Source organism: Aquarana catesbeiana, linkage group LG04 (genome assembly GCF_042186555.1).
Source record: "Aquarana catesbeiana isolate 2022-GZ linkage group LG04, ASM4218655v1, whole genome shotgun sequence".
NCBI classification, from domain to species: domain Eukaryota; kingdom Metazoa; phylum Chordata; class Amphibia; order Anura; family Ranidae; genus Aquarana; species Aquarana catesbeiana.
In genome coordinates, this window is record NC_133327.1 from 219590364 (window position 1) to 219609830 (window position 19467).

Here is a 19467-nt window from a genome sequence, read left to right on the forward strand (position 1 = left end):
GCAAAAATGACCACATAATGGTTGAAGGAGCAAAAGGTGAATGTCCTTGTATGTCCTAGTCAGAGCCCAGAGTTAAACCCCATTGAAAATCTGTGAAATGACATGAAGACTGCAGTCCACAAATGGCCACCATCAGACTTGACTGAACGTAAGCAGTCCTGCAAAGAAGAGTAGGCAAATATTGCAAAGTCTAGATATGCAAAATTAGTAGAGACATATCCCAACAGACTAAAGGCCTTAATTAAAGCAAAAGGTGGTTCAACAAAATACTGACACGAGGGGGGTGATCCTTTTTCCAACTCAGTGATTCTGTTTTGTTTTTTTTAATTCTGACATGTTGGTGTTATAGCTTTCACTTAGATGTTAGAAGTTGCACTAAGTAAATACAGCTGGATAAAACAAAAACTGTGTCTGTCTTCATTTCAGGCTGCAAACCAACAAAATGTGATTATTTTAAAGAGAGGTGATTATTTTCTATTCCAACTGTAACTAACCAGTTGTAAGTGAAATATTCAGTCAGCCTTGTCTGAATTTTATGATACTGGTTTAGGGTTGTCTGACCCTATTAATATATTAGGGTATTTGATGAATCTGACCCCTATATTTTTAAACAACTCAACATTTGCCTTTATTTGTTTATTCTAACTTTGACTACACCTTTTATTGAGATCAGTGGAAGTTAAATAGTGTATTACAGTCTACTGGCATCATACCAATAATACGGTCATTACATTGTACAAAGGAGGGAAGCAGCACTGTATTAATGTCCCTTCCTGTGTTGCAGTGATTACTTTGACCAGACAATTCTAATTATCTAGTGTCCTGACCTCAGTACCACAACCAAAATTATTTTTCAGAAATTACATAAAACAAAAGAACATGAGAACCATGAACGAAACATATTATACATTTAACATACATACACATATTGTAGAAATCTCTAAAAGACTCAAAAAAAGGCTGCCACATATATGCTTTATGCCTAGTAAGTAGTTATTCAGCGCATCCTTCTCTTTAGTGATAAATGGTTACTTAGGACATGGATCAGAGGAACAATCCAAACTTGTATAATAAGTAAAAGATCCCAGATGAATCCCATAGTCTTCATTCCTTACAGACATCACAACAGCAACGATCAATTGGCAACAAAAATGCCGCATCTGCAAATTTGGAGAAGCCACTGAAAACTTTTTGATTTGTAAATTTTTAATGATTCTCTTTGTACATAGCAAAAACAAAAGGTTTGTAAAAGCTCTAGAAATGTTATAGCTGTTATACACTGATGTATTACAACTTGTGATCTGATCATCATCTCAAGTCAAAGTAAAAAATACTATCCAATTTAACTAACATTCAATATTTTACACTGCCATATAATGAACAAATTATTTAAACAACTGAGGCACTGACTGAAAAGAAGAGAACAAAATCAAATAATTATGTAAAAGTTGGTGGTCCAATTATTTGAGGTGTAAGTTTGAGTTTGTTAACAGGATCTGGGTTATCAACTTCACTATACAATAGTTTGTTTACATGCAATATGGGCGGACTAAATGAGACTTAAAGGACCTCCGATAAAGTGTTCTTGAAGCTAGTGGTGCACCAAAATTAAAATTCCGGCACCAAAAATTCAGTATGCACTTGGTGCATGGACAGTTTAAAAAACAAAAAATGTTTTAAATGTAATTAATGTGGCTGGCGTTTTTGCATTGAAGTCAACAGGATGCGATATAGCATTGACGTCACTGTGGGGGCGTTTCTGCATTGACGTAAAGGGGACACGATTTTGCATTGAAGACAATGAGATGCGATTTTGCATTGACATCACTAGGGGGCATTTTTGCATTGAAGTCAATGGGACGTGATTTTGCTTAGTCACTAGGGGGCATTTTTGCATTGAAGTCAATGGGATACAGCATGTGTTTTCTTTTCTATCAGCAAAACACCGATAACCCTATTTTTGTCCAATAATTTTCAGCAGTCTGTATATCGGTGTATCCCTAGTTGAAGCCTATAAGACCAGCAAAAAAGTAACACACTCTACTCTCATCAGATGTAAAGGACCTTGCCAATCTGTCCAAAGTATGAACAGACAGCAACAGTGTTCTCTGCACTCCCTTTTAGTAGTTGGGGCAACAACTATCAGCAAATAAAATTGTAACTACATCACAAAGTCCTCCACTGCAACTGAGACTGTAGGTTTGACAGCAGATACATTGTTCTTCACCACTCTGGAAGTAGGCACATCTCGAAGAGAGAGAGAGGGGCTGGACTATGAAAATTGGAGCATTGAAAACACATTATCTCTATGATATACTATGTGGAATGTGATTAATTAAACTTGGAGACTGGTCTATTTATGGAATGTATGATATAGTCAAAGTTATATCTGACAATAGTTATTGTTGCCCTAACTACTGAAAGGGAGAGGGAGTGCAGAGAAAACTGCTGCTGTGTGGTCATGAATCTTCTAGAGCCTTCATTATTCCACAGTCAATGAGAGAATTTACAAATGCAAAGATACAGCACTGTTACTACTCTATATGAGTGGGCATTCTACAGACCTGTGCAATGGATCACTTGAAAACAAAGCATGCTTACTACTTTTTCAAGGGTATCAAGCAAGCATCTACTTTATCTGCAGTCATTGGGGATGATATGCTAAAGACAAATAGGTGGCAAGAATTTGCCCCAGATCTTAGTGACTGCAATGAAAATTCACTTTGCAAAAAATACCCAGTTACATGGAAGGAAAATAAATAACATTTTTTTTGCTTGTACATTTAGCAGGGCTTCACTTCATTCACTAAGCTCTGGAGCAAATTCCTATTCAAAGTGCAACTTCCCTTGCAAAGAGAACAGCATATTTGCCTTTAGTAAATCACTTACATTGAGTTTACACCTAGAAAAATACTTATCAAGAAACCACTATCTATAGGTTACCATAGTGAAAACCCTAATACTATCCAGAACAAAATGTTCCCTGACTCAAGTTTGCATCAGAGCACCTGAAAGTAAAAATACTAGGGCTGCGGAAATTAACAATTAATTCCTTGATTAATCATTAATTTTTTTGATCGATCAAAATTTTTTTGATCGGTAGGCTGCCTGCCCTGGGGCCGCTTTGGGCCAAGCTGTGGCTGCAGCGCAGTGCTCCGCTCCCTCCTCCTCCACTATATGTCATACACAGTCTGCGGGCATCTCCCGCTGTGTGTTTCCAAGCTGAGTGTGAAAACTTTGGCCATGCTGTGAGAAAATTCCCACCCTCCTCCTAGATCAGCTCGTGTGATAGACGCAGTGTTCTGTCTATCACACGAGCTGATCTAGGAGGAGGGCGGGACTTTTCTCACAGCGCGGCTAAAGTTTTCACACTCCGCTCCGAGACACACATCGGAAGATGCCCGCAGACTGTGTATTCCAGGCACAGGCACTGACTACAGTGAGGCTGCGATTATGGGCATAGTGAGGCTGCCATTATAGGCACGGCGAGGCTGCGATTATGGGCACTGTGAGACAGCATTATGGGCACTGTGAGACAGCATTATGGGCACGGTGAGTCTGTGATTATGGGCATGGTGAGACAGCATTATGGGCACAGTGAGGCTGCGATTATGGATATGGTGAGGCTGCATTATGGGAATGGTGAGGCTGCTATTATGGGCATGGTAAGTCTGAGATTATGGGCACAGTGAGACTGCATTATGGGCACAGTAAGGCTGCGATTATGGGCACGGTGAGGCTGCGATTTTGGGCACGGTGAGGCTGCGATTTTGGGCACGGTAATGCTGAGATTATGGGCACAGTGAGGCTGAGTTTATGACGTGTGATGTCCTAGCCATGCCCCGCTATGTCCGGCTTCGGCCCTTGCCCTAACAACGGTGCTAAATCAGTTAAAAGTAGTTGGATCTGTATGTGCATTATAATTAATCGAAATTAGTCGATTTTAAAGAAAATCGATTAATCGAACACGAAAATTTTAATCAGTAACAGCACTAAAAAATACAGTTTTGTCAGCAGAATTTAAGATGCTACATTACATCATCACAGCCATATTCCAACTGTTGAGCATGGTGGAGGAAGTCTAACAAAATGGAGGGGATTTGCTACTTCGGGCATGAATGGCTTCCAATCACAGAGACACCAAACTAGATTGGAAAGTTCATAATCGAATATCAGGGTGTCTACCTGTGATCTAAATCTTTAAAAATAACATGGGTAATAAAATATTATGATCCAAAGGTAAGAGCTTAGACCTCCATCCAACTAAAATTATGTGGCATGATTTGAAAAAGGTCAAAAAGACATCCTTAGTATCCATGAACAGAAATAACATACACTCAGGTCTGATCATTGACTACAGAAAGCGTTCGGCTAAGACATGTAAAACTGATGTTTTATGGTGCGTATGTCACTCTTAGAACTCCTTTTCTAAGGCCCTTGGTGATTTAAGAATTTTAAAAATTGTGTCCCCGGCTGTTCTCCTTTTGATGAGTTAAACTCTCTTACTTAAGTTTTCAGTGAAATCCTTCAGGAAATGTTTTATGACCAGTTTCTCTGGGATTAAATATTATAAGCTGATAATTAAATTATAAAAACTAAAAAAACTGATAAATAATGTTTACAACAATGTTAAAGTGGTTCTAAAGGTGTTTTTTTTTTTTTTTTTACCTTAATGCATTAGGGTAAAAAACACCCCACTGGTGTAGTGGACCGGATCTAGCTGGGAATATAATTGGGAATCATCACTGGTGAGAAATGGTAGGAATTATATTGTGTATGGATTTGTAGGATGCTAAATATGGATATTTTCAACTGATAATGTAGCTATGCAAGATTTGATTGTCGGAAGCTGACTGTATTGTAATACTGATTTGTTCAATAAAAACTTTTCTGTTAAAAAAAAAAAAAAAAACACCCCACTAATTATTCCCCCCCTCCCCCCAACATTTACCTGAGCCTGTTAGAGATCCAGCACTGTACATGGCGGCAGTCTTCTTTGACCTCTCTTGCTTTTCTCAAAGGGACCCAGACAGCAGCAGGAGCCATTGGCTCCTGCTGCTGTCAATCAAATGCTGTGAAGAGGGACTGGGGGTGGGGCAGAGCCACACTGTGTGTGTCTATTGATGCAAGCAGCGTGGCTTGGGAGCGAACCGGCAGTTGTGCCCCCCTAGCAAGTAGCTTGCTATGGGGGGCACACAGAGAAGAGGAGGAGCCAGGAGTGCTGGAAGAGGTGGTTCAGAGTTGCTCTTTGCAAAACCATTGCACAGACCAAGTATAACATGTTTGTTTTTCTAATTTATATATATAATTATATACTTTAAAATCGTCATAGAGGAAAGGGGGCACTCTTTACATCTGGTGAAAAATAGATTTAATCTCAAATTATGGAAAGGCTTCTTCACAGTAAAGCCCCATACACACTATCAGATTTTCTGCTGATTTTTGTCTTCAGATTTACCAAAGCCATATAATATGAGGTCAAACCTTAGGAGTTTCAATTTGTATGCAACCAGACAGGCCCTTACACTACATGGTTTTGGTAAATCTGAAGACAAATATCAGCAGAAAATCTGATAGTGTGTATGGGGCTTTACAGCTGTGAAAATGTGGAATAGACATCCTTAAGAGCTGGTTCTGGCCAACTCAGTAGATTGTTTTAAGAAAGGCCCGGATTTCTTCCTAAATGCACATAACATAAATGGATACTAAAATGTATAGGTAAAGTTGATCCAGGGAATATCAGGTGACCTCTTAGGGGATCAGGTAGTAATTTCTTTATCCGTTGGAGCAAACTGGATCATGATTTAGGCCTTATGCACACTGGACATTTTTACAGCTGCTGTTTTTCACTTCAGATGTTTTTCTCTGCAGCAAGTAAACTCCCCAGCATGTTATCCTATGTGTCCATGCAGACATAGGCTTTTATCAGCGTTTTTGGCAGAGAAGTTTTCTGGCTGGAAGAAAACGCTCTAACTCTGCTAAAAGGTTAAAAACGCTAACAAACTTAGCTATTCTACATTTATCAGTGTTTTTGAGCCATAAGCTTTTGTGGGATTATTGTTTTGCTAAAAAAAGCTACAGCCAAAAAACGTTGCTGCAAAACTCACTCTACAGCTACAACTTTCTACATCTTATGCCACGTACACACGACCGGTTTAGCCGCTGGAATAAACAATGAAGGTTTCTCTGACGGAATTCCATTCAAGCAGTCTTGCCTACACATAGTCAATCCAAAGTCCGACCGTCCAGAACGCGGTGATGTACAACACATACGACGAGACTAGAAAAAGGAAGTTCAATAGCCAATAGCTTCCATCTCGTACTTGCTTCAGAGCAAGCATTGTTTTTGGTCCGTCGGAACAGCATACAGACGAGCGGTTTTCCCGATATCGGTCGGAAATATTTAGAGCATGTTCTATTTCTAGGTCCGTCAGGATTTTCGAAAAAAGAAGTCCGATGAGGCCTACACACAATCGGAATAGACGATGAAAAGCTTCCGTCTGACTTTTTCTGTCGGACATTCCGCTCGTGTGTACAGGGCATAACACTACTGGCATTTTTATAATGTCCAGTGTGCATGAGACCTAAGAGGAGTTTTTCAGCTGTAAAAACATTGTGACAAAAGCTGAAAAACGCTGCTATTCGGCGTTTATCACTGCTTTTTGAGCCATAAGGTTTGGTGGAAGTAAAGTTTTGCTAAAAAAAAGCTGAAAAACCTACTGCAAAACTCATTCTACAGCTACAGCTTTCTATAGCTAACGCTACTGGTGTTTTAATAACGTCGAGTATGCATGAGGCCCTATTGTTTTGCATTTGTCTTCTTCTGGATCAACTGTGGGTACTAAATAGCGTATATGGAAATGTTCTATTTAAGTGTGTTGGTTTTTTTTATTTTTGTTTGATGGTTGAACTGGATGGACTTGTGTTTTTTTTCAACCAGATTAACTATGGAACAATCACTTTAAATTCTCAAGCGACATAATCATTTTCTGGAATTTAGCAGATTTTAGTGGTCATAACATGGCCTCCTTCAGAAGTCAGTCCTCTCAATTCTGCCCACTGTTTCATCTGATTTTGACATGCCTGGTTTAAACTATGTGCTCAACAATGGCACAATGTATGTTTGTTAAATAAGATTGATCTTTAATATTATGACTTGGATAAAGATCAGACGGCATCTTATGAAGCCATATATAAAAAAATTACAAGGCTTTGCAAGCTCTCTATATACAGCACTGTGTAGGACTGTGCCTATTTGTAGATTGTAGTTTGTTTTGTGGAAAAATAATGTGTGCTTTCTTCCTTGTGACATCATACATTAGTACACAAATCTGAGAAACAGGTAAATCAAGTCTGCTCATTTCGCTTACTTAGTAACCTATTGATACAGTTATGTAAAAATACATTTCTCACAGTCCATCCCAATTAACACTAGAGCTGATTTTCAAGTCAACACTGCAGTTTTAGCTTATGTATATAACTCTGCACAGAACAGCAAAGAAGTGCGATTTAGACATTTTCACAAGCTTATTACACATAACACTAAATATTGAACATCGGTTAGGATTTTGTTATGTGTTATAATATATTCTGTTCTAATACAGTCTCTCTCACCATATAGAAACCTGCACATAAATCTTTGTAAAAATGTATAGTCAGTATTATTTGTTATTAAAATGTAATATCTATAAGTAACCTTGTTTTTTCCCCATGTCCTAGATATACAATAATATTGCAATAGTATTCAATATACTGTTTGAAGGTAAATGTCTATTTAAAGGGCTGCCTCTTTTCATAAAAACAGTCGACTTGGCTCTTGGATATCCATTTAAAGCTCCACTCCGAGATATATCTATTTTTGGCATGATTTTAGGCAATCTTAAAACTATAAATAATATCTCCATTTCCCTTGCAGCAGCACCATTCTCTTGATATCTTCCTTCAAAATCCTAATTCAGAAGCTGCTCTGCATTCATATCCTCTGTAGGGGACCAGACAATTATACCTGCTCTCTCCTTTGTAGGGTGATTGGTCCCCTCACTGCCCTGCCTGTTAGATTGCTGACTTCATCACGTCAGCATAGGGCATGGGTGCTCAACCTGTGGTCCTCCAGCTGTTGCGGAACTATAAGTCTCATGAGGCATTGCAAGCTGCTGACAGTCACAAGCATGACTCCCAAAGGCAGAGCCATGATGGGAGTTGTAGTTCTGCAACAGCTGGAGGGCCACAGGTTGAGCGCCCATGGCATAGGGGAACAGTGGGCAGTGCTTTTGTAATCTACATGCTTGTCTTCACAAAGCCCCTCCCACCTCTGCCCACGTTTGCTTACACCTGCTTCTGTATTTCTGTGCTCATTTCCCGACATTTGAGTAAAAATATTTAACTTTCACTGGTGTTTTTTAGAAGAATCAGGTGCTTTATTTGGGGGGGGGGGAGGTATAAGTTGCACAGAAAGAGATTGCTTGCCTTACCTGGTTCTATCCAGCACAATTTGCATAGTATGGGTGGTGACATTGCTCTCACTGACACCACCCATAGACCTGCCCAAACAGGAGCTAACATTGCATTGCATAACAGGGTGTGTAGTTTCTTATGGAGAGAGGTGATGTGCTGTGCCAATGTGTACCACCCTTCAGAGCCCGGTGGGGAGAATGAAAAGCACACAGAGATGATGTCCCAAGCTCCATACACTCTGTCCATGCTTTACTTAATTTGGAATAAGTTTGGTGTATTCACGCTTTAATATCTGAAGTCAGTATTAAGTGCCGGTTCACACAGGGGCGACTTGTCAGGTGACCTAGCCGTCTGACAAGTCGCCTCCCGTTCTGTACTAGGGAACCAATCTAATAGGAGCGACGCAAGTCGCTCTGACTTAGAAAAAGGTTCCTGTAGTATTTTTGGGGCGACTTCAGACGACTTGCATTGACTTCTTATACAGAAGTCGTTTTGCAAGTCGCCGCTGAAGTCGTGCGACCTGCAAGTCGTGCCGCCCCTGTGTGAACCGGCACTAAAAAGAATGGCCATGTATCACGTTAGTTGATCTGTAACATATAGGAATATGTCTTTTTTTCTTTCTAAGGTAATACACGAGCTGATCTCAGCAAGTAATTCACCCAAATTAAGCCTGGTTTCAGAATGATCAGGATGCAATTGGATTGTGTAGGGCTTTCGGGAGAGATATTAGTGCTTTGATAGTTGAAAGTGCTTTTTATCACATACAGTATTTTGCTAAAGAAAAAGCTTGATGTCATGCTGCATTTCATATGAAGATAAGAGAACATGTCTTTCCTCTGCACACTGTTAACACCCATCAGTAAAGTCAAAGAGGAGATTTTAGTGGATCCAGCAGGTATGGTGATAACGGAGAATGGGCATATGTCTCCCTGTCTGTTATTCTTGGTAAAAAACAGTCCTCTTATAGCCAGCCTTTGGCTATTTTTAATAATTACTGTTTAAAGTTTAAATGTCCCTCTCCATAAAACTATACCGTGTGTAATGACTGCTTGTCAAAGACAAGCAAATATTTACAATAATCACATGATATTGTTATCTAAATGTAGATAAATATATTTTTGTAATAGCTTAAAGTGCAAGGGGGTAGTCAACCTGTTATCCCCACAATTGCTGTTGAAATACAAGCTCCAACAACACTTAGCAAGTACCAGAGCTTACACTTCAACAACAAAAAGCTACAGGCTTCTTAAGTGCAATAAAAATAAACAAAGCATCTTATGAATATATTACAGTTATAAAATAACAGCAGCCACACTAAAAAGTGAAACTTCAAATACGGGTGGACATTAAATGACCCACCACTAGCTTCTTATATTTAAAACAATCTCTCCTATTCAATTGAGATTTCTTGTACCCCCTTCTCTAAACAAGTCTTTCCCTTCTCAACGCATCATCACATCTTTCATTCTGCTGCAAATCTATGAAAGCATCAATAAATGAAGTGAGATAACTTTGCAATTGCTACTCTAAATGAAGATAACTTGTGTAACTTCCTAAGTCATAAATGAGTTCTGGCATGTAACCCTAAATAGAAATACCATTTCAAGGTGGACTGGCCTTTGTATTGTCTAGCTGAAAAGTTTTCGCTTGGACACATATACGGTAGCAGACAAAAAAATAAACTTCTGAAACACAAGTGGTTTAAAATATAATGTCTATCTGTTTGAGCCATATGCATTTCAATAGTATTATTTCTGAGGGTTTTCCTCTCTTGTCCTGTGTCTGTTGCTAATAGAGTCTAGTCCATTCAAAGTAAATTATAAAAGAAAATTAAATGTAGTTATGAAATGTACCACCTGCAACAACTTTCCTTATTTCTTATTACCAGCGATACCTTGTCCATGTTACACATTATGTAAAACATTAAAGCTTTTGAAACATGTCTATAGGGTCATAAATGTGGCAGGTTTGCAATGATGATATGTACAAAGTTTACAAAACTATGCACAACTTACTTGCAAAGACCTGACATTTTTTAACAGTTCAGGCACAATGTACAGCTGCACTGTATACTACGTATCCTTTAGTGAATTAATGCGGGCACAGATCTTCAGGGCTGGCCCTAGCTTAATATTCATGGTACTCATGAGATGGTCTTCCTTTAGTAACAGAAGTGCCTGTCCATCAATCTCCTGTGTCCTAAATTCATCAGCGATATCATGGCATCCTAGACAGAAAGAAGATGACAGGAAGACATGCAAATAAATATCCGAATTGAAATATTTAAAAATATACATAGGCAGGCATTTAGGCCTTATGCACAATGGCATAATACATGCTGCTTTTACAGGCATACATTATATAGGGTTTAATGCCTCTAAATGCAGCTTTATGATGTGCTCTATGCACACCATGCATTTAAAAGCACCAAAGCAGGCGTTTATGCGCATAATTTATGCATGTAAATGCACATAAATGCACGCATGAGCGTAAATGTAATCCAATGCTCAGATATACTGGTCAGTAGAATGCATTTACATTCAATGTGATACCTGCATAAAAGCATGTACATATGCAACATTAGAGGCATCCTTTCTGCCAAGTCCTGGCAGAAAAAATGCAGCATATTGGAAGCATAAATTCATACACCCGTGTGCATGAGGCCTTAAAGGTATGCAAATAAACACCATAAAAGCCAAAGCAGCACCCCCAAATAGGTCAAGATTTCAATATTTAAATTGTTAAAAATAAACAAATATTTTTCACATATTTGGGCAACTCTTCAAGTATAACTTCATCCTTTTATTTTCAGCTGTCCTCTGGAAGTTCTACAGACAAGTATGGGAAGCAGTACAGCAAGTGTAATTACACCGATCAGCTATAATTTAAATGAATAACATTGATTATCTCGTTACAATGGCATATGAAGGTCAGTGTGATATATTGGGCAGCAAGTAAACCTGTCACCCCTGGATTTGATGTGTTAAAAGTAGAAAAAAAATGGGCATCACAGTTTGTTGTGTATGGGGCTGTGTAGTCACAGACCGGTCAGTGTTTCCATGCTGACCCGTGTTTACAGCCCACCTACAATGGGCATTTTTTGACAAGGAAACTATTTTTTTCTGGTAACCATATCTGCTGCAAGAAGGGTATCAGAATTGGCTGCTCTTTCTTGTAAAGAGCCATATTATTATTGTTTTCAAGGATAAAGTAGTATTGCATCCTCATCTTAACTTTTTACCAAAGGTAGTATCAGTTTTTTTTTATCTAAACCAGGATATTGTTCTACCTTAATTTTTTTCCAGAACCTTGTTCTATGGAAGAATAATCACTACATTTTCTTGATGTGGTGAGAGCAGTCAAAGTCTACTTAAAGGCAACTACTCAGATTTGAAAAACTAATGTTTTGTTTGTGTTGCCTGAAGGTCCTAAAAGAGGACAGGCAGAGTCTAAATCTACTATTTCAAAATAGATTTGACAAGTAATCATTCAAGCTTATGGTTTCAAGAGGTAGATTCCACCCTCTTAAGTCAAAACGCACTCCTCTAGGGCTGTTAGTGCTTCGTGGGCAGTGCATCACCAAGCCTCCATGGCTCAAATCTGCAAGGCCGCAACTTGGTCTTCAATCCATACATTTACCAGATTCTATCAAGTGGATGTAAAAAGACATGAGGATGTCGCCATTGGGCGGAGTGTACTGCAGGCAGCAGTATAAGTCCTCTGATTTCATGATCCCCTACTTTTGTTGTGTCTCCCTCCACTCAGTTGGCATTGCTCTGGGACATCCCACATAGTAATTACTATGGCTCTGTGTCCCGTGATGTACGATTAAAGAAAATAGGATTTTTATAACAGCTTACCTGTAAAATCCTTTTCTTTTGAAGTACATCACGGGACACAGACATCCCGTCCCTCTTTCTAGTATACACGTGTATTGCTTTGCTACAAAACTGAGATACTCCCGGTATGGGAGGGGTTATATAGGGAGGCAACTTCCTGTTAAGGGTGTGCCAGTGTCCAGCACCTGAAGGTGGACTATAACCCACATAGTAATTACTATGGCTCTGTGTCCCGTGATGTGCTTCAAAAGAAAAGGATTTTACATGTAAGCTGTTATAAAAATCCTATTTTTCATTACTTGGTGCCGACAAAGTCCATGTTTTCCCATACTTTCTCTGAGCAATGGAAGAAGGTGGCCTAGTCTGATGACTCATGTTTTCTTTTACATTATTTGGACCAGGTGCCTGTGCGTTACTCACCTGGGGAACAGATGGCACCAGGATACACTATGGGAAGGTGGCAAGCCAGCACAGGCAGGTGATGCTTTGGGCATTGTTCTACTGGGAAACCTTCAGTCCTGCCATTCATGTGGATGTTACTTTACACATACCACCTACCTAAACATTGTTGCTAACCAAGTATACCCCTTCATGGAAATGGTATACCCTAATGGCAATGGCCTTTTGCAGCAGGATAATGCACCCTGCCACATTGCAAGAATGGTTCAAAAATGGTTTGAAGAACACAAGTTTGAGGTTTTGAATTGGCCTTCAAATTCTCCAGATCTCAATCCAATCAAGCATCTTAGGGACGTGCTGGAAAAGCAAGCCCGATTCATGGAGGACCCACCTTGCATTTTACAGGACTTAGAGGATCTGCCACTGACAGCTTGGGGCTAGATACCAAGTCTTTGCACAAAGGTGAAGATTTACTCAAATGTGTGGATACCTGTATGCAGTTTTTAGGTTACAATCCTGTGACAGTAATCTCCAGCTTTAACCACTTCAATACAGGGCACTTTTACACCTTTCCTGCCCAGGCCAATTTTCAGCTGTCGCACATTGAATGACAATTGCGCAGTAATGCAACACCGTACCCAAACTACATTTTTATCATTTTGTTCACACTAATAAAGCTTTCTTTTGGTGGTATTTAATCACCACTGTGTTTTTTATTTTTTGCTAAATAACCAAAAAAAGAACAAAAATTTTGAAAAAAAAATGCTTCTTCGCTTCTGTTATAACATCTTGCAAATAAATAATTGTTTTTCATAATTTTAGGCTAGAATATATTCTGCCACATTTCTTTGGTGAAAATAACACAAATCAGTGTATATTATTTAGTCTGTAGGAAAGTTATAGAGTCCACAAACTATGGTATATATCTGAAAATTGATCAATTCTATCTCATTTCTTGAGGCTCAAAAATGTCAAGACAGCACACATATCCCCCACATTGCCCCTTATTTTAGAAAGTAGACAGTCCAAGGTATTTAGTAAGAGGCATGGCGAGTTTTTTGAAGTTGTCATTTTTTGTCATAAGTTTTTGGAAAAAGAAAAAAAAAAAAAAAATCTTTTTTTCTTACATACTGTCACCAGTGCAGTACAGTGCCATCATATAACAGGTGCGGCAGTGATCAGAGACATTGACTGGTGACAGTACGAAAAAAATATATATATATATTTTATTTTTTTCAATTTTTTTTTTTTTTAAACACTTTGACCAGAGCAATATAATGTTAGCATAGTAACATTGTACTACTCTGGGGAAGTGATCAGTATTTTTTTTTCTTACACATTATGTTTGCATATACAATGCATTGCATTACTATATGCAAGGATTTTACTGAATGAAATCGATTCATTCAGTTTCTTTTGTTGTGATTTATCAGAGCTAATCACATGGTACAGATAGGCTGTGATTGGCCCAGTCTGTACCATGTAATCATATTGACCAATCACAGCTAGCACCACAATTGTATACAATAGATGGCTTGAAAGGAAGCCATCTATTGTATACAACTGTCATGTGACCTGCTGTGATTGGTTACAGCGGTCAAATGGTACCGGCAGCAGGCCGGTACAGTGATCAGTCATCGGCTGTGTCCACACCTAGATTATGCATGGTGGACAGGCCTGGAACATGAAGCTCAGCTCAAGTGAGAAACTGGTTTGCTTTAAAATGAGCTGTTAGACTTCTAGTCCCCCCTCCGATGACTGATGTATATGACTGCCATAGCACTGTCCAATTGAATTCGGACTCTATGAACTTATTGTCGAGAGCTTTAGCATGGAAGGAATATTCAATTTGCTTGTACTTTCAGTATGTTGATCAGGAGACGATACTGTCCTTGCCCATAGAGCCAGAATGTTGAATTGCAACTGTCTGGAGTGGAATTGAACAGATGGGGCTCAGAGGAGGACACCATCAAACTCAGAACTCTTATGCAATGCAGAGAGTTGGGCAACGCTTGGACCACAGAGTCTAAGCATGGGGACCAAGAGTCAGAAGTTGCCTCGGCGAATAACTATGGACTGAGCAGTTTCTAAGAGAAGACCTGAGTTGGTTCTAATGCTGACTTTAGGTTTCGGATCCAACTGAACCTTTGAAGGGTTTGACCAGTGCTGCAGACATTGTCTGACAGGCTTACAGCCAACTGCTCTCTCAGCAAGCGGCTGTTCAGGTAGCCCACAATGGGATCCCATTGTGTGCATAATAGAGCAAACATTGGGGCTAGAACCTTGGTAAATCCTCAAGGTGCAGTGTACAGACCAAAGGGAAGAGCAAAAAACTAGTTGTGTTGTGTGCCCACTGCAAAACACAGTTTTGGGACGTTAGGTTTGTTGACAGGTTGGGGACTTTTTTGAGAGTCCAGAAAATGTAGGAACAGGTTGCTCCAAATCCAGACATCTACGGACAAGAGCAGAAGGAGTTATATGGCCATTTGTGACCAAGTCACAGTTGAGCAGCAGCAAGGGGAACAGCAAGGGGAACCACTGGTTAATTACCTTATGATGCAGGCATGAGAGGCAGAAGAAGTGTGTGAGCATGACAAACTGTAAGCTGCATGGCACTAGGGACCTAGGTGTGTGCACACAAAGGCCAGGGTGGTGCAGGGACAATTTACAGGGCTCATGAGAAACATTAGAAAAGCACCACAGCGCTGTTCCCACGTAGTGTTTGCAACACATAAAATGAGTTTACCTCAAAGTAGTAATAAACCCTCATTTTTTTTTAGATTAATAAACAAACCAAGCACGATAAAATAAACATTTTCTAGTAAACTATTTGTTAAATTGCTTACCCCAGCACTTGCAGTTTGCAAAAGTGCTGCTGGCTCCTGCTCTCTCAGTCCTGCTTCCCTGAACTTCCGGTCTTCACAAGTAAGTGCATTAACAGTGGACAGTGCAGTCTAGAGTCCATCTGTTAGCTTGGAGAAGAGAAGGGGGAGGAGAAGGAGGAGCAGGGGAGTGCCTTGCCATCCTAGGCTATGGGGAAGTGTCTTTCTGTGCCACCCTGATACAGGGTGGACATGGCACCAGCCTAAAGTGGAACAAAGGCAAGGATTTAAATATAAAGAAGATGCATACTCAGCAAGTGATTAAATCAGCTGCTGAAAATTCCATCCTCAGAACTATTCTGCTGGCTGAGAACTAGAGCACTAACTAATTAAATTTCTCTGGGTTAGGAAATAACCAACTTGCAGCATCAGCTTCTGAAAATCATTAAAATGCCAGGCCACCCAAAACTGAAATATCTGGCTATGAATGGACACTGGTGAGCTAAATCAACTACTGACTTCTGCTTCTTTACTTCAGTGGTGAAATGTACCTGCCAGGCTGTCTTGCTCTACCCCTCTACCTCTCTTTTCAGTCTCTGTGACATATATAAAATTCCAATATCAAGAGGGACACCCTTTTGTAATTGCCATGAGCACCTTTAGCTTGCCATCTGAGACTTTGAGACAAAGAGGAATATATTAGGTGCATGAGTAATTTAACCCTCTGACATAAACCCCACATGAAACTGAACTGTGCAAGGTGCTATTTACATTTAATTTGGTAACTTGTTGAACTAACTAAATTTAGATTTATAAAAAAAACCTTCCTTCTGTGAAAAACAAAATGTTCATCGTATGTCAACACCTTTAACAATCACACATAAGTGGAAGCATCAAAGCTTAAGGCCGGCCATAGACGGTTCAAATTTTGGCCAGTTCACCAGGAACCGGCTGAGATTCAAACCGTGTATGAGCAGGCTGAATGTACCAAGCTGATCGATCAACTTGGGTACAACCAGCCTGCCGGATTTACTTGCGATTATCACTAGCGGCTGATATAGCCCCTAGCAATAATCACTATCTTCTCCAGACAGGGATGGCTTTATCTGTCTTTATAATAGCTTCCTGTAATCTCTTGCACAATGAGACTTGGACTGGATGAGGGAGTGGTAACTTGGTAAGCTAATCTGGCTCTACTGCTTTTAAAGGTGCTGTCAACCTGAAAACTGGATGTTTGCTGACAGTAAAGAGAGCAGACTGAAGCCGGCCATAGACAGTTTGAATCAGCAGGGACTGGCCGAGATTCAAACCATGTATGGTCCGGCTGATTGCACCCAATTGATCAACTTGGGTACAACCAGCAAGTTAGATTTTTCATGCGATTATTGCCTGTGGCTATAGCTGCCAGCAATAATTGTGTGTTCTCCCGGCAGAGACGGCTCCCCGTGTCCCACCATGGTTGCAGGAAAGAAAATCACACCATCTGTGGCTGGGTTGAGTGAAGATGAACTCATTATTGTGGTAATCCCCTTTCACTGTCAAATCAGAAGGCTAAGGGCAGGACAGTGATCAAGCTCTGGTACTTTACTGAATCGAAGAAAAGTGAGTTCAGCTTTAATTTTTCCTTTGCAATTAATAAATCTGCAGTGCAGAAGTCTTCTCCACACATGTCAGTTGAGAAATACCATGAAAAGCTGTCTGAAGACACATGTAGAATCTAGCACTATATCATAATATATGCTGTACATATCTCATTTGAGGATGTAGTACCTCACAATTACCTGGTAAAGAATGTATGAAAGCCCATACATCTTCAACTGTCCATAGCGATGGCTCTGTTTGAGTATCCGGAGGCATTAAAGATGGTGAGGGCAAATGTCTTGCTTGAAGGAGGCGTAATTCCTGCTCTCTCTCACTCTGTCGACGTAGCCGTGTGGTCATGGGAGCCGGAAGAGAATCTTCTTGGAAATCCTCTAAGGCTTCTTCACTGCATGCATAGGTACTAGGCAACTGCAATTCATTGATATAATGCTAAATGTTAGAGCCAAATCAAATATATAGTGTAACTCACTGCAATTATTGCTCCCTACAAACCTGTCTTAGGTAGTGCTCTCGGACTGACCCTCCAGAACTGTGTGAACGCCTATTTCGTCTCCCTATATTTCCTTCCATCTTTCTACTCCATCTACTGCTTTTTTCAGCCTTGTAGTGTCCAAGACGTTTGGTTCCATTAACATTGTACCTAGAAGAAAATTGTAGCTTAATGCATCTATAGAATACAGGGCCATGAACATCAAATGTATTTACAGTCTTCACTTGGGAGATACAATAAATGTGTTCTACCAAATTGAATGTTTTTTCTTTTGACTAGAACAATTACACTGTTCAAAAATAATGTAGAATTTGCTTTTCTAGATATATATAACATGTCTTTAGTTTGCTTTATCAGTGTTGAATTTGCTTTATAAATAAATTCAACAGCTTTTGGTTTGTTTTATCATTGTTACATATTTGTGAACCTTCATACTTTTAATGGAATGCATTTAAAAAGGAACCTCCCTTTTAAGTAAGGGTTAGGCTACATGCACACGGACGTTTTAAAAAATGGGCTGTAAAGCTAGTACAGACGCCAGGAAAAAGGAGCGTTAAAAACGCATTTTTTCCTGCGTTTTGCATTGAATTCAATGCACGTTAAGCCGCGCTAGCTTTCAGCCGCGTTTCTCTGTCTCTACTCAAAAATCAATGGTTCCCCATTGATTTAAATAGAGGTCGCACCAGAAGTCGGATCAAGATGATCCGACTTGCGGTGCGACTTGTGTGCTGAGAATTTTGAAATTTGCGTGAGGTCCCCCCCCCTCCAAGACTGGAAGATATGTAGCCTCCTCAATGTTTGTTTCAAACCTCAAAATGTTGAACCAGTGCACCACAACTGCATGCTCTACATACGGTTGCAGTGAGGCACCATTTGCTTGAATGGGTCGTGTTCAGTGGCGGTACTGCCCGATGAATGTGACAGGGAGTATCATTTTTGCATGTGTACACCCCTGAATTTGCATCTTAAGGGTAAGGGGAGGGGGGTGGGGTTGAGTCACTCATATTTTTACCGTCCCAGAACCAAGTGATAAAAACCCACTCTAAGACCCCTTACACACTGAGGTAGTTTTCAGGCGTTTTAGCGCTCGAAATAGCACCCGAATACTGCCTCGCATTCATTTGCATGAGTGCTTTCACACTCGGGCGGTGCGCTTTCGGGACGTTAGAAAAGATCCTGCAAGCAGCATCTTTGGGGCAGGTTTGGAGCACTGTAAAAAGCGCTCCAAAAACGCCCCTGCCCATTGAAATGAATGGGCAGCGCTTCTGTAGCTCCTTAAAAGCGCTGCAAAACAGGTGTTTTTTGAATTTTTTTTAAGGTCACGTTGACATGTGGCCTTAAAAAACCACCCCGCTAACGCCCAAAAAGTGCCGCAAATACCCTGCCAAGGCACCGCCAAAACGACTGGCGGTTTAGCGCTGTTTTAGCTGCGCTTCAGTGTGAAAGCGGTCTCACAGTACTCGCCTAGATTAGTTCAACTGTTGCCTTTAGAATGTTTGAATAACAAAAAGACTGCATTTGTTATTATGATCCACTTGGCTTTTTAGGAGCCTGTATTCTTCTGAAAACTGGAACTCCCTTTAGCCATAATGTTTAAACATACTTTTTCAGCTGCATAAACTTTTCAGGATAACCCTGCCCAAAATAAAATGTTTTTGCCAGCTTGTGTCCTATATAACAATGCTAATTACCTTTTTGAACATGACAGAGAACAGAACCTCTTCGACCTCAGGAACGTGCTTGAATATCCTGTTTTCCCACAAAATTCACACTCCAATATCTCACATTCTAGTTCATCCACACCTTCTGCCAAGAAAAAAAAAAAGATTTAGCCTATCAACCTATTAACTCATTCACTATT

General features: G+C 39.9%; 1 protein-coding gene and 1 long non-coding RNA gene across 11 annotated transcripts in view; one reads left to right on the top strand and one right to left on the bottom strand.

Annotated features, from left to right (window-relative positions):
- Nucleotides 1–4673: 4673 nt before the first annotated feature.
- LOC141139756 (uncharacterized) lies at nucleotides 4674–13365 on the top strand. Its single transcript, XR_012243802.1, has 3 exons — nucleotides 4674–4758; nucleotides 11267–11383; nucleotides 12695–13365. It is a non-coding gene; the product is annotated as an uncharacterized lncRNA (long non-coding RNA).
- The window catches only part of PHC3 (polyhomeotic homolog 3), a 133621-nt gene continuing 119664 nt past the window's right edge, over nucleotides 5511–19467 (bottom strand). For 8 of the 10 annotated variants that reach the window (XM_073626177.1, XM_073626179.1, XM_073626183.1 and 5 more), the window contains 4 exons: nucleotides 19298–19412; nucleotides 17609–17756; nucleotides 17296–17524; nucleotides 5512–10681 (listed from right to left, as the gene is read on the bottom strand). In XM_073626177.1, the coding sequence (XP_073482278.1) occupies nucleotides 10527–10681; nucleotides 17296–17524; nucleotides 17609–17756; nucleotides 19298–19412 (647 nt within the window). In that variant the 3' untranslated portion in view covers nucleotides 5512–10526. Of the gene's footprint in view, nucleotides 10682–17295; nucleotides 17525–17608; nucleotides 17757–19294; nucleotides 19413–19467 lie in introns of those variants that run through there. The other 2 variants (XM_073626178.1, XM_073626187.1) reach the window with 2 other exon arrangements.